General features: G+C 43.4%; 1 protein-coding gene across 13 annotated transcripts in view; it reads right to left on the reverse strand.

Annotated features, from left to right (window-relative positions):
- Positions 1-227: 227 nt before the first annotated feature.
- The window catches only part of GNAS (GNAS complex locus), a 66,062-nt gene continuing 53,433 nt past the window's right edge, over positions 228-12,856 (reverse strand). For 3 of the 13 annotated variants that reach the window (XM_068987318.1, XM_068987307.1, XM_068987311.1), the window contains exons 3-13: positions 11,628-11,672; positions 7,333-7,387; positions 7,127-7,246; positions 5,269-5,366; positions 2,139-2,193; positions 1,934-2,007; positions 1,756-1,814; positions 1,527-1,647; positions 1,235-1,365; positions 949-1,016; positions 228-724 (exon numbers count right to left, since the gene is read on the reverse strand). In XM_068987318.1, the coding sequence (XP_068843419.1) occupies positions 578-724; positions 949-1,016; positions 1,235-1,365; positions 1,527-1,647; positions 1,756-1,814; positions 1,934-2,007; positions 2,139-2,193; positions 5,269-5,366; positions 7,127-7,246; positions 7,333-7,387; positions 11,628-11,672 (973 nt within the window). In that variant the 3' untranslated portion in view covers positions 228-577. Of the gene's footprint in view, positions 725-948; positions 1,017-1,234; positions 1,366-1,526; positions 1,648-1,755; positions 1,815-1,933; positions 2,008-2,138; positions 2,194-5,268; positions 5,367-7,126; positions 7,247-7,332; positions 7,391-10,878; positions 10,882-11,627; positions 11,673-12,856 lie in introns of all 13 variants that reach the window. The other 10 variants (XM_068987320.1, XM_068987308.1, XM_068987314.1 and 7 more) reach the window with 5 other exon arrangements.

A 12,856-nucleotide genomic window follows, 5' to 3' on the forward strand; every position in this document is an offset into this window, starting at 1 on the left:
AGGAGGACAGGGTGATCATTTGGTATTGTCTGAAAATCATTTTCAGAAACCCAAGATTAGGGCAACAAATAGTATGGGAAGATTTTACACCCACTTATAACCTTGGGGCCTTGTCACCTAAACATGGGGGCCTCCTAACTTTTGATGTAGTCCAAACCCTGAACAGTGCATGTTTGCTCGAAACCGCAAATAATTCACAGGAGTCACATCTTTGCTCACATTTAATTTTTATTTTGATTTTTTTAATGCTGCACAACACGATATTTATTTCATTTGTTTCATTTATTTCATTTATTTATTTCTGTTTGCTGCTATTATATTTTAGTTACTTAAAGAGAGAAGGGAACATTTGTGGCCTTTTTTTCTTAATCTTAATCTATAGGCCGCCTTAAGCTTTCTAAATTTGGAATATTTAAGCAAGCTGTAGGGTAAAGGGGGTTTCGCAAAATCACTTGAGGGAAAGGAAAGGTTGCTTTGTTAATCATGCCCTATGGTGGGTGATCAACTGCGTGTACAATTATATCTTACTTTTAATTAACTGCGCTTAAGGCCTTAATTAAATCTGGAGGTTCCCTTCTTAGAGCAGCTCATACTGACGGAGGTGCATGCGCTGGATGATGTCACGGCAGTCATTGAACACACGGCGGATGTTCTCGGTGTCCACAGCGCAGGTGAAGTGAGGGTAGCAGTAGTGGCGCCCATCTCCACTAGCAGTGCTGATTCTCTGTGGGGACAGAGGAATGGTGGTCAGTGACCCCTCGCCAGTAACTCACCAGTAGATGTCATCTACCAAACTCTGCCCGCTAGTTATTGACATTATGTTGAAACAATCCCCAACTGAAGGGCACAAAGGCTAAGAGTCATGCTGGCTATTGGTGAAATAACATGGAGGAACTGGATGGTTTGATCCCCAGATTTAGAATTAAGTAAACAACAGTCTCTACTCACCAGAAATTCATCTCGAATGAAGTACTTGGCCCGGGTCACGCGTGGGTCCTCTCCAGGCTCGGGAGTCGCTGTAAAGAATATAAATATTTTGTTACTTAAGTAATTAGAATGAGATTCTTTTGCTCCCCCTATAGACCCCTTATAGTGTGGTGGTGGTGGTGGCTGGGGAAGTGGAGTTCCATTCTTAGAGATCATTCATTTTTAAAATCAAGAATAGAAATCTTTAACATATGCAAAACCCTGTGGGACCAATGGGCACTAATCAACTGCAGAAGGCCACACATACCATCCTCAGGAGTAGTGTAGCGAGCAAATTCTGGAAAGTAGTCCTCAATCTTCGATTTTCCAGCAAGGACTTTCTCAGCCAGCAGATCTTGCTTGTTGAGGAACAGAATCACAGAGATGGTGCGCAGCCATCTAAGAAAGAGGGAAGCGGGTTTATTGCCCAGGAAAAGAGAGTATTCTTTTTGCAAGTGGTTTGAGATGCTTGCACAAGAACTTGTACAAGATTCTTTTCTATTGACCTTGACATCAGTAGGAAGGAGATTGGGGGGGTGAGGGGGCGTCGCTGCACAAACCTGTTGTTCCAGATGCTCTTGAAGAGGTTCAGAGCCTCCTGCAGGCGGTTGGTCTGGTTGTCCTCCCGAATGACCATGTTGTAGCTGCTGCTGGCAACCACGAAGATGATGGCAGTCACATCTTCAGCACAAGAAAGCAAACATAACGCATGTTAGCAGGGAAAGTGATCCTTAACAACTAGAAAAGCAAAATGTCCTTAAAGAGCAGAGAAGCCCTCGGCTTCCGTACCATTGAAGCATTGGATCCATTTGCGGCGTTCATCGCGCTGGCCGCCCACGTCAAACATGCTGCAGGAGAGAAATGATACCTGGTCACTCCAAGGGCCGACACTGGTCCACCACTCTCCCTACCAGAAGGAACGTCAAGATATCTTTTTTTTTTTTTTTAAAGGGAACCATTTACTTACTGGAAGTTGACTTTGTCCACCTGGAACTTGGTCTCAAAGATTCCAGAAGTCAGGACACGGCAGCGGAGCAGATCCTAAAACAGAATCTTGGGTCAAAGGATCTCACCGAAACCAACTAACATTCATTAATAACTGCCAATCTGGAGTTGCCAATTAGTTGGGACAGAGGGCTCCAAGTCCTCTGCTTGTGAGAATGTGTGCGTACCTGGTCGCTGGGCACGTAGTCATCCTGCTTGATGACATCAATCTTGTCCAGGAAGCTGGGAGAAAAAGATGCACCAGGGTGACCACATACTCATGCCACTTTGCCTACCCACTATTCCTGCCTCTCTGCAACGATCAGCTAATGGAAATGATCACCCCACAGTTACATGGTGTTAAGTCAGTGGGAATTTTTCTTGTGTTCATTAAACTTATGATTCCAAGCTTATGCTTTAGAGAGGTTAGAGCAAAGAGAATATAAGATAAATGTACCTGCCTGAGCAGTAGTACGTCTAGGAATCAGGAAGTAGGAGTGGGCTCTCCTGGCCTCGTTTTGATTTTAAAAGGCTGGTTCTGTGCAGATCAATCAGCTGACTGATTTTGTGCCATTTGATAATGACTGAGTTAAATTCAAATTGTTTGGCTTTGGTTAAAATGGCAAGTAGGATGAAAATTGGACTCTTCCTGTCATGCGGTGTTTAAAAAAAATGGAAAAAAATGGCACATTTAAGAGCAGCAAGGTTTTTTTCCCTCCCAAGAGACTAATGAAAATGAGATTGTCTGAGTTACTCAGAAAGGGTATCCCTTCCTTCTATTTGTAAGAAGGGGCCGGGCCCTTACCACACTGAACAGGAAACAGACACAACGTTCCCTTCCGTTCTACTTGGTCTATGAAATAGCACAGTCCAGATATTAAACTTCAGTGTTTTCAAAAACCCTCACAGCCACCCAGGTTAGGGGCTCTTATTCAGGCTGGGAGCCTGCACAGTGGAGGGGTGGAGATCTTAGGGGCCATCCTTAACGATGAGAAAGCTTTACAGGGGAAAATCAGTGTTTTTTACCTCCTTCTCCACAGCTACACACTGTCCCCAAAGCAAAAAGTACCTTGCTTATGTTGCCAGACTAGATAACACTGTTAGGAAAAATAACTTTTAAAACACTGATTACTGTGTTAATGTTAAAACCAGCTTTTTTCTTTTTCCCCCTTGGGGGGAGGGGTCTGGAATTATTTTAAAGGGGGCTAATCAGAGAAGAAAAATCACAAAGAAAAGTCTGTTTAAAGAAATTCTGTACCTTTTTTTTTTTTCTTCTTTCCTCCTTCCTTTTTACCAGTTTAAAGTTAGTCTGGCTTAGAGGATATACTAACTTGCCCAATCAGTCTTACATTACAGTACCAGTCCAGAAATAGCTCCCCAGCCGCCCTGGCCTCCAGCATGTTGCCATGGCAACAGAACCACAGTTCTAAAAATAGATCATCAGCACCAAATCTTGTGAGAGAGACATCTGGAGTGGGGCCAGCCAAACCCCGGCTCAACAAATAAAAACAGGCGCCTTAAGAAATGGGCAAGGTAGCAGTAGATCAACTTTTTAACATAAAGGCAGTGAAACCAGAAACACACTGGTCACTGCAGGGGCAGAGCTGCTTTCCAATCATTGGGCTGGGGAAGACATTTTATAAAATTTGAGCTGTGTTCCCTTTTTCTTAGAGTTTCCTTAAAACTTTCCATAAACTGCATATGTTGCCTTTTTCAGATAAAGTTGCAGGAGTAATTGAGTGTTGCTTTAAAAAAAAAAACAACTTTTAAATGGTGTGAGATTAAAAAAAAAAAAGCTGGCTAAAGTGTTAATTAATGAAGTTGTTACACCCTACCCCCTCCCAGAGCACTCCAAACTGGAGTGGTTAAATCCTTCTAATCTTGTACCTGTACTTCTGACTTGGATCCAAACTACAAAAGGCAAACAATTCCAGGATTTCCATTTGTTTTGCATTACTATAATTAGCACTTCCAGCTTTAAGCTCAAACTTTTGAGAAAATCAGAGACTTTGTTGAAGAGGGGGTGGGGGTTGGGGCGGGGGGGTCACAGAGACTGGCCAAGATGGACTTTTTTTTCTCACTTGTTGAAAAAATATACAGATTTGCTTGTATATGAAATCACAAAATAGCTATAGTGTGACAATTGAAAATAATCCAATGCACTTCCAATGGGAAAGCAGGGCCAAGGAGAGAGAAACTGACAGGCTTCACAGCCCCTAACACAAGCTCTTGTCATGTGTAGATAACAGGAATTTGGGGCACTTGCTTTGTGTTTGCAGTTGGGAGTGCTGTCACCTCTTCCTCCCTCCTGTTTATTCAAGTGGTTTTCATAAGTTCCTCAGGCGTGGGGCTCCTAAGTAATGCAATTTTAGCTTTCTGTGAGCCAGCCGGGTACCGTGTTTCTGGTTACTTAATATTTTCAATAGCAAAATTGTGTGTGTTTCAGTTACTTACATAAGAGAGGCTGAAACATCACAAATATCTCTTGCCCTTCCCCCGGTCATAAAAGACAATCCAACTTAAGAATATATGATAACTGAGACCGCTGAGTACATTTGTGCAACATCAGCAAACAAACGATACCTTTAAAATATCTTTTATGGCTCTGAACATCACATATTTGCTATATTATGTACAGGATAAGCAAGGTCATAAACTATTTAAAAAGCAACTTTCCAGCTGTGTTTATCACATCCACTGGAAGAGAGCCCATGCAGGGACACAGCAAGGACCCCACGGGGGGAGCATCCTCGAATTAAGCCCAGTGTGAATGAATCAATAAGGATAGGAGATGGAATTCAACACAATACCCAACTCTAGATGAACTAGACATATTGGACTCTAGCAGCTACTACAGTCACTTACCTGATAGTAGAAATACTGGACTGGCCACGAAGGAGGGGGGAGGCATATTTTTGCCACACTGTTCCTCTTTGTCACGTTTTAAATTATAGCAATAAAATACAATACTTCTACCTTATCCAAAGTGTGAAAGCTGTCCTATCTCCCCACATGCTTGGAGGTCAATTCAATTAATTACTTCAAGGTAATTAATTATGAACATCACTTTACTGCAGGTAATTATCATTTTGCTCTACCAGGCATTACCTGTTTGTATAAAAATAACGTCATTGCACTAAAAAGTGCAATAAAGGGCTTTATAAACCCAGTGAATCGGACTACAACTTTCAAACTGCAGGCTGGCTTCTCTGAAAAGAAGTAACTTAAACAGTGTGAGTTGTGGTTTTTAGGACGTTCTCCATGCGCTCGTGTTTGTGTGTGTGCGCGTGCACGCTGATGCGGAGACAGTGTACTTACTACTGGGCACAGTCAATCAGCTGGTACTCATTGGAGCGCTCATAGCAGGCACGCACCCCTTCATCCTCCCAGAGAGCCTTGGCATGCTCATAGAATTCCTGGAAGTGAACAAGAGAGGGAATGTTTAGACACAGGGGCTGCTCCCAGTCAGTGAGACCAGAGTTCACCCTGCCACCAACCCTGGGTGCAATTATTCCGTTTCGAGGCAAACTAAGGAGTCAGTGTTCATACAGAACTTCAGCGTGCTACACGTATTTGGAAATTGACACCAGCTGATCTCTTACTGTGGATTACTGGTCTTGGGTAGTTTTCATTCTGTACTTTTTTGGGAATGGGATGAAGGGCCAAACTAAACTACTGAATAAGTTTCTTTCCTCACCCAATTGCTTACCTAGGAGGAATACAAGCTAATTAGGAGACTTTGCCAATAAATGATTTGATGTCATGGAGGTAAGACATCTCATTTATGAAGATGTGATGAGACCGCAACTTTCCTTCCAGGAAAATGTGAATTTTAGCAAAAAATATTATAATTGGGAGCTACTGGCAAATCTGACCTTGTCAGTCAATGCCTATCAATCAAAGGAGCAAATGACCTCTGCCTAGTTTTAAACTGCAATAGGTCACAGTTCATATGTCACTTGACATAAAAACATTTTTAATTATATGGGGCAATCTCCCCTTACAAGGGAAGGAAAGGTTTTTCTGCAATGTGAATGCAGCAAGAAAAGGGTCAAAAGCTAAATGGGAGGACCCTTAAGAGTCACCATCCTGGTGCATTTTCTCCTATTAGAGCTACAGAATCACAGAAGAGTCTGTGTTGGGCATTATGTATGCTGTGTTTACTGCTGGACTCTTCTTTTATTTCTTCCTATTTAAGAAAATTTACCTAGCCATACTTATTAATACTGCTTCCTGGATAGGAGAAGTTTGCAGCCAAACCCATTTAAAATATACAAACACAAATTCCCACGAAATCCTGACAAAAGGCAACAATAAGTCATTGTTTTTGCTGTAGACAAGTCTTTTCCTTCTGGACCTTATAAACTTGCCCATCTTTCCACCTTATTTCCTGTTCCCCTCTTATAAACTATTCTTCCCTCACTAAGGGTCGAAATATATATATATGCTTAGGGCATGGGCAGTTCTCTGTTCCCTAAAAATAGTTCTTTACAGAGCCAACAAATCTGTGCAAGAAGTGTCCTGCACATCAGCCAGGGAACAGAGAAGACAATCCCTGTGTTATGACATTTAGGTGAGGGCCTTTTGTAATTTTTTTTTAATTAATAAGAAAAGACTTCATTTAGCCAAAGGCAAGGACTGATTTTAGAAAAAAAAATTAACAAAAGTTAAATGGCAAATTGTTTAAAATGAGAATATCTCCCATCTATAAAACTCAGAGCTGGCACTTCATTTCTCATTCCTTGATATCTCAGAATAGTTTCAATCGCTGGACGATTAGCATTTCCGTGCCATACTCAACATACAGTACTTTGTCACAAGATGTGTACAAGGGAATAATTAAGGCTGCCAGAACTCATGACTTTTTCTTCTGTGAAAATTTACAGTCCAATCCAGTGGGAATTGAAGTATTGAACTGGGATGTTTACTTGTGGAGAGAGGTGAGTCAAGACTGACAAGGGGTGACATAACTTTGTTCCTCCGTCTTGACTAAAGCCCTAATGATTATTGCTAGCTGTTGCCGTCATTTAAAGAATAAGGATTCTTAATGGGTTAACTGTTTCCTAACAGTGTCAAAGAACTGGATTTTGCTGGCAGTGTGCAAACTGAGTTTTGTGGCAGAATAGGGGGAGGGGGGCCCCTGGTGGTGTGGGGAGGGGGTGCAGGCTTGGCTTACGGGAGGGAAATCAAAATCCGGCACGTTCATCACGCTCAGAATGTAATCCACTCTGAACTGGTTCTCTGGGTTGGCCAGCTCCACAGGGGGCACCAGGTTGCTCATGGCGGCCACGATGGTCTGAAAATGATGGAGCAAAGGTCAGGGGGAGAGCACTGTCTGAAAGGGAGGCTAAAAGAAATGACAGAAAAGGACCAGGCACGTACTTCAATGGCCTCTTTCAGGTTGTTTTTGATGTCCTGCACTTTGGTGGCCTTCTCACTACAGTGGGATTGAAAAGAAAAAAAAAGAATCATATTGCATCACGTTGACTCACAGTGTCGTTTCAATCACGACTTTCCAACTAAAATAGTATTCTGTTCTTGAAGGAGTGGTGGGTTCAGATCTGTGCTTAGGTTGGAGGTTCCTGAATAATGGTGGTTTCAAATGATAACCATCCATTGTGTCCTGAGGACACGCCCAAGTGGGGCAGAACCCCAAGCATCTAGATAAGGATTGTGGCTACTGTACCAGAAGTGTGGACTGGTTATTTACTATTCAGAGGGGCTTCCACCCTCTTGTCGCCCCCACTGCATACCAGCACTTCCTAAAAGTTCCTACTGGCCTTTATTGGCATCCCTACTGAGGGTTCAGTTGCTCAGTTGTGTGACTCTCTGCGACCCCACGGACTGCAGCACACCAGGCATCCCTGTCCCGAAGCTTTTGGTGGGGGCGGGAAGGTGTTATTGTAGGGTTAGGGAGGTTCGGAAAGGTCATGGTGTGCCTTGGGGCTTCTTCAGTCACTGGATTAGCATAGGGACCAGCAGTGAATGAAACGTAGGTGGTAGTGTTAATTACAGACTTAAGGGCCCTATTTTTATTTATTGGAATAGTCACTGTGTGTCCCTCGATGCGGCCAGCAGCAGTGGACAATATTTCTAGTTGATGATGTTAATATACATTGATCCCTCGATGTGAATACAGTAAAATGGAATTCTGCCACCCCTCCCTGTAAGTCTTTTAAGATCTGGGACTTACGGGGGGAAGGGGAGGGAGGCGGTGTGGCCTATGCCCCACAGTTAAGTAGATGTTAGTGCCTTCATCACTTTTTAATTGATTTTAACTTGCACACCTGGCAGGGCAGGTGTGGTCTGTGTGGAACCAGCTACTTTCAGGGTCCCTGGGGCCACAGGTAAAGGCCCTTTGACTCTGGGGAACCCTGACATTGTGCTTGTCCCCGTGTGTCTTCAGATACTGTCCATCATCAAACACAGCCAAGGAAGATTCTTTGGGGCTGTGTTCTTGCCACAGTATTGCCCAGAGTGGGTCACCTGTGGGCTAGGGGATTGGACCACACCCACGACACACCTACTGAGTATCAGGTCCTGGGAGGTGACAGTAGTGTCACAAAGATGGAAGGTGCTGTCCTCAGGGGAGGGGCGGAGGGTCCCGGTGACAGAGGCAGGAGGGGGACAGGGCTTATATTTTTCTTGCTGGGGATTTTTAAAATAAATCTCTGGAATCCAGTTGTTGATGTATTCACGGGGTTAATTCACCTACAGTACTGGGATGGAGGTAGAAATTAAACACGTAGCCCCTCAGCAGGGGCAGAACACGACAGGACATTAGCATAGAGGACAAGCGGGGAGGGGATGTTAACAGTAAGAGCAGCCTAGCCGGGAGGTCAGTGTGACGTGGGGAGGGGGAGGCAGCTCCAGGGCCGGGGGTGGGGTGGGTTGTGTAGCCATGTGATCGCCTGCAAAGCCCCGCTCCCTGGAGAACTCGGCCTTTCACCCTTTCAAAATAAGCCTTTTGCATATTCCTTTGAGCGGTGGGCCCTTGTTTTCCGAGTGATCTCATTTCTTCCTTTCCCCAGGGTGCAACTGGCCTCCGAGACCCTGCCCGTCTCGTATCTGAATGGGGGGAGCTAGTTGGAGGTACTGCCCTCATCAGGGGCTGAAGAGGTGTATGCTTTGCGGGTGCAGGGCTACAGATGGTACCAGGAACCCCCTCATGGCTTTTAATAAAAGTGCTGCAAGGCAGAACTCCAGGAGAGCTGTGCTGCCAACCAGAAGTGGGGGATTTGTGCCCCAAACCCCTGACTCTTAATGCAACCAGCATCGATATAAAGGGATCTCATCCTGACCCCCTCTGTGAGTTTGTGAGTTTCTGAAATTCCCAGTCGTGTCCCAACTTGGCGCTACGGCCTAAATCAGGTATTTAGACGTTGGAGTTTTAAACGGACATGTTTGTTCCCAAATTGCACACAGAAATTCAAAGTTAAAACCCCACAAGACAGTCTCATTCCCATTCATTAGAAAGAAGCTCCATTTCCATTGTAATGAGTGCCTTGGAGCTTTGGTTTTAAGGTCCCACAATAGTTAAAATCATGTATGTCTGGGTATTAATGCCCAAATGAGCCCAAAGCAAAAGAAAAGTTATTTCCAGAAACCTGGTTCTTTCATTCAGGTTGATATTTTGGTCTAAGTAGTAGTATGGTAATTGGAAAACTTCCAGTCTTAAATACGGATATTCTGAGAATGTGCTCAGTATTCATCTACGTATGTGAATAGGTGTGGGAGTATATCAAGTATAAAACAGCTAAAATAGAAATCTGAAATCTAATTCGGGTGTGTAATACTAAAACAAAAATTCCTCCATTGAAGCAATTACTATGTAGATGGAGATATTATACTGGGGGTTGGCAGGTTTATCATAATTTTTACTATCGCTTAATGAATTTAACATTGATTGTGACAGCCTCTGATAAAGTTCCTCATATGTTTTTGAAGTAATGAAAGCCAAAATGTATATCAACTACATACAGAATTCGAATGGATGAAAAGTGGGGGCTGGAAGTACTGTTTGGATTTTGTAAAACCCCCCCTCCCCGCTACCCACAACATATATAAAGCCTGAGATCACGGCTGCTTTATATGCTGGGTTCAAATTTTAAGAGATGGCCACCCCCTCCCTCCAAGTGTTAGGGGAAGGCTATGTTGTATACTGACTTCTATACCTTTTTATCTTTATGCTTTTTTTTTTTTCTTTTTTTTGGTGGGCAGACAGACGAAAGAAGAAAGACAGAAGACAGACGCAAGATACAGGGGTTGCTGAGACATGCAGAGAATTTTTATTTATCACATTTGTTAATACTTAAGTTTTAACTTGTAGAACAGAGTCACAGATAGAAGAGCAGGCTGTTAGTAGGTATTAGTAGGGTTCAGTCAGGGATCTAGCATAGCATCTAGGAAGTATACAGGTATTGGTTCAATAGGGAGGTGGTTCAATAGAGAGGGGTCATAGCTCTCAAATGCCAACTTTTGGTACAGTAAGCTGTCAATCACTGTTTATGCAGATGCTTTGGGTGGTTGATACACTACGTATTTGTCAATTAGGGATTACTTTTTTCTTGGTTTTTTTTTTTGATTTTTTTTTTGTTTTTTTTTTTTAATTTTTTTTCAGTCATCTTTAGAGGTTAGGTGTTGGGGCCCCATCCCCCCACCCCCCACAACAGAATAGTATTCTTATTAGAAGTTCCTAAGACGGGCAATTCCAGCATGCAAAGTGTGATAGGACATAGCCGGGAAGATGAGAAATTGAAGCCATCATCTAGGGGTTATATAGTCTAAAAAAAACAGATGAACAAACATGTGTCAGTTACTTGGTCCCGACCCCCATCTCCTTTGCCCCTCCCCTCCCAAGCCACAGAAGCTATTTTTGAGGTGCCCTAGGCTAGGTCAGTTGGCTCTGCATGTTCTCAGGACAAAGACCTGCTCCCTCACTGCATGCTGAATACGCAGAGCAGTGCTTGGAGAGGGTTACCTGGCATGCGTGTATGTACGTGTGCATGAGTGTGATGGGCAGTGCGGATGCAGGAAGTGAAGGAAAAAAATAATTTGATAATGAATGGAAAAAGATGGAGGCCATCATTAATTTCCTGTCCACTGGATAAAATGACAATTTTAAAAAGACCAGAGACTTTTCGAAATCATTCTCAATAATGACCTCCCTCCTCAAGGTGCCAAGCATTTATCTCCCCCCGCCCAATTAAGGACGGTTCGGCACCACATATTTTAATAGAGATAAAAAGATTTTTTTTTTCCCCAAAGAGGTCTGAAATTTTAACATCAGACCAGCCACAGGGTAGACAGAATTTAGTAGTTTTAAAAACAAGTAGCCAATTCAAATGGAGAGCTGGGGGTGGGGGATAGAAACCATCAATGTTTGAAATCCTAAATTGACCGTCTTAATGCTGAAATCTACAGCTTTCCCCCAGCTGAATCTAACTATACCTTAAGGATGGCAAAAAAAAAAAAAAAAAACACCTGTTTTGCACTTCACTTGCTCTGAAATGACAAGAAATTGTGTTGTTTGCAAATGTATATACCAAGATGGCTGATGGCCTTAAATGATTTTGGTTTTCTTCCCGGATCTCTGTGTCCTGTTTCCCAGTATGAGCTTTGTGTGTGTCAGGTGTGTGTGTGTTAAAAAAAGTTTTTCTGTTTTTGAATGTTCCTACCCATCGCTGTTGCTCCTTGCAGCCTGCGGGTCCTCTTCGCCGCCCCTTTTAAAGAGAGATTGAAAGCTCACCTAATCTGCAAGGCACCGCAATTTCACAAAAACCCCACACAGCCTCCCTACATTCCTAAACAAACGGCCGCCATCCTCCCGTTCATTCTTAGGTCGCCTTCCTGGCTAAATTGGCACGTCTACTGAGACTGCAGGCCATGGAGGGAAGAATTCCACACCTTCACTGCAGCATTAGCAGAACCCTCTGGAGACTTCCGTCAGGTACAGGAGGGACGGATAATTATTTTCTTGTGCTTTCACTAAATGTACATGCATCAGGGAGCTAACGCAGTGATTTATCTCACAGTTCTTTGGAGAATATAGCAGCGTGTAAGGCCCCTGATGGTTCCAGACCTCAGTCGCCGTGTTGTACTGAACACACATAGGTCCATGATTTTTGGCCCGTGACTTTCTGGTGCATTATTAATTTCCTCCCTTCTTGGACTTGGGCAGCTACCTATGTTTTTATTTCTATGTAACTGTTCCCCACAAATTGTCATCAATTAAAAGTGTGCCTGGACTGTGAGGCACACAGCAAAAAAAAAAAAAAAAAGATTAAAAGAATAAAACCCACTACCACCAAGCCCCTCCCTCCCCAAACCCAATCTTCGTGATTGGCAGGAACTCCTCCTTAAAGGTGGGAGGGACAGGATGGCTTAAGCTGTCTACCAGGTCTTGTAATTGATTAGCTTATTAGCTCATCCAGTGTTAATGGCACTCCCCCCACCCTCAAATGTAAGGAAGAGAGTTAGCTAGCGTTGAGTTAGGAAAATCCGCATTTGACCTCTGTATTTGTGAAGGTCATATTAATATGCCACGGTTACTCTGCAGAGGTACTTGGCACAGCAGTCTGCGGACAGTTAAGGCAAATGTAATAGCTCAGCCCAGTCCTGACAAAGCGCACGTTTATGGAGCAAGGAGGCAGAGACCCTGAGCCACTACACAGAATCCCCTTGGGTGGACGGATGTCCTCACTTGGCAGGGAATTCCTAGTGGAGAAGGAAACCGCCTTTGTTGCAATACCGCAGCGAGGAAAAAGAAAAAAGGAGGCTCATTTGTATGAGATAAAAATAAGGTTTCTAGGCTCACATAAAGAATTCCCCTGTATGTCACTTTCACAGGCTAAATTTAACATCCTCAGAGATTACCTATGGTTTCCTCTACAAACAGGCAAACTGG

This window comes from Capricornis sumatraensis, chromosome 15 (assembly GCF_032405125.1).
Source record: "Capricornis sumatraensis isolate serow.1 chromosome 15, serow.2, whole genome shotgun sequence".
Taxonomy (NCBI): Eukaryota; Metazoa; Chordata; class Mammalia; order Artiodactyla; family Bovidae; genus Capricornis; species Capricornis sumatraensis.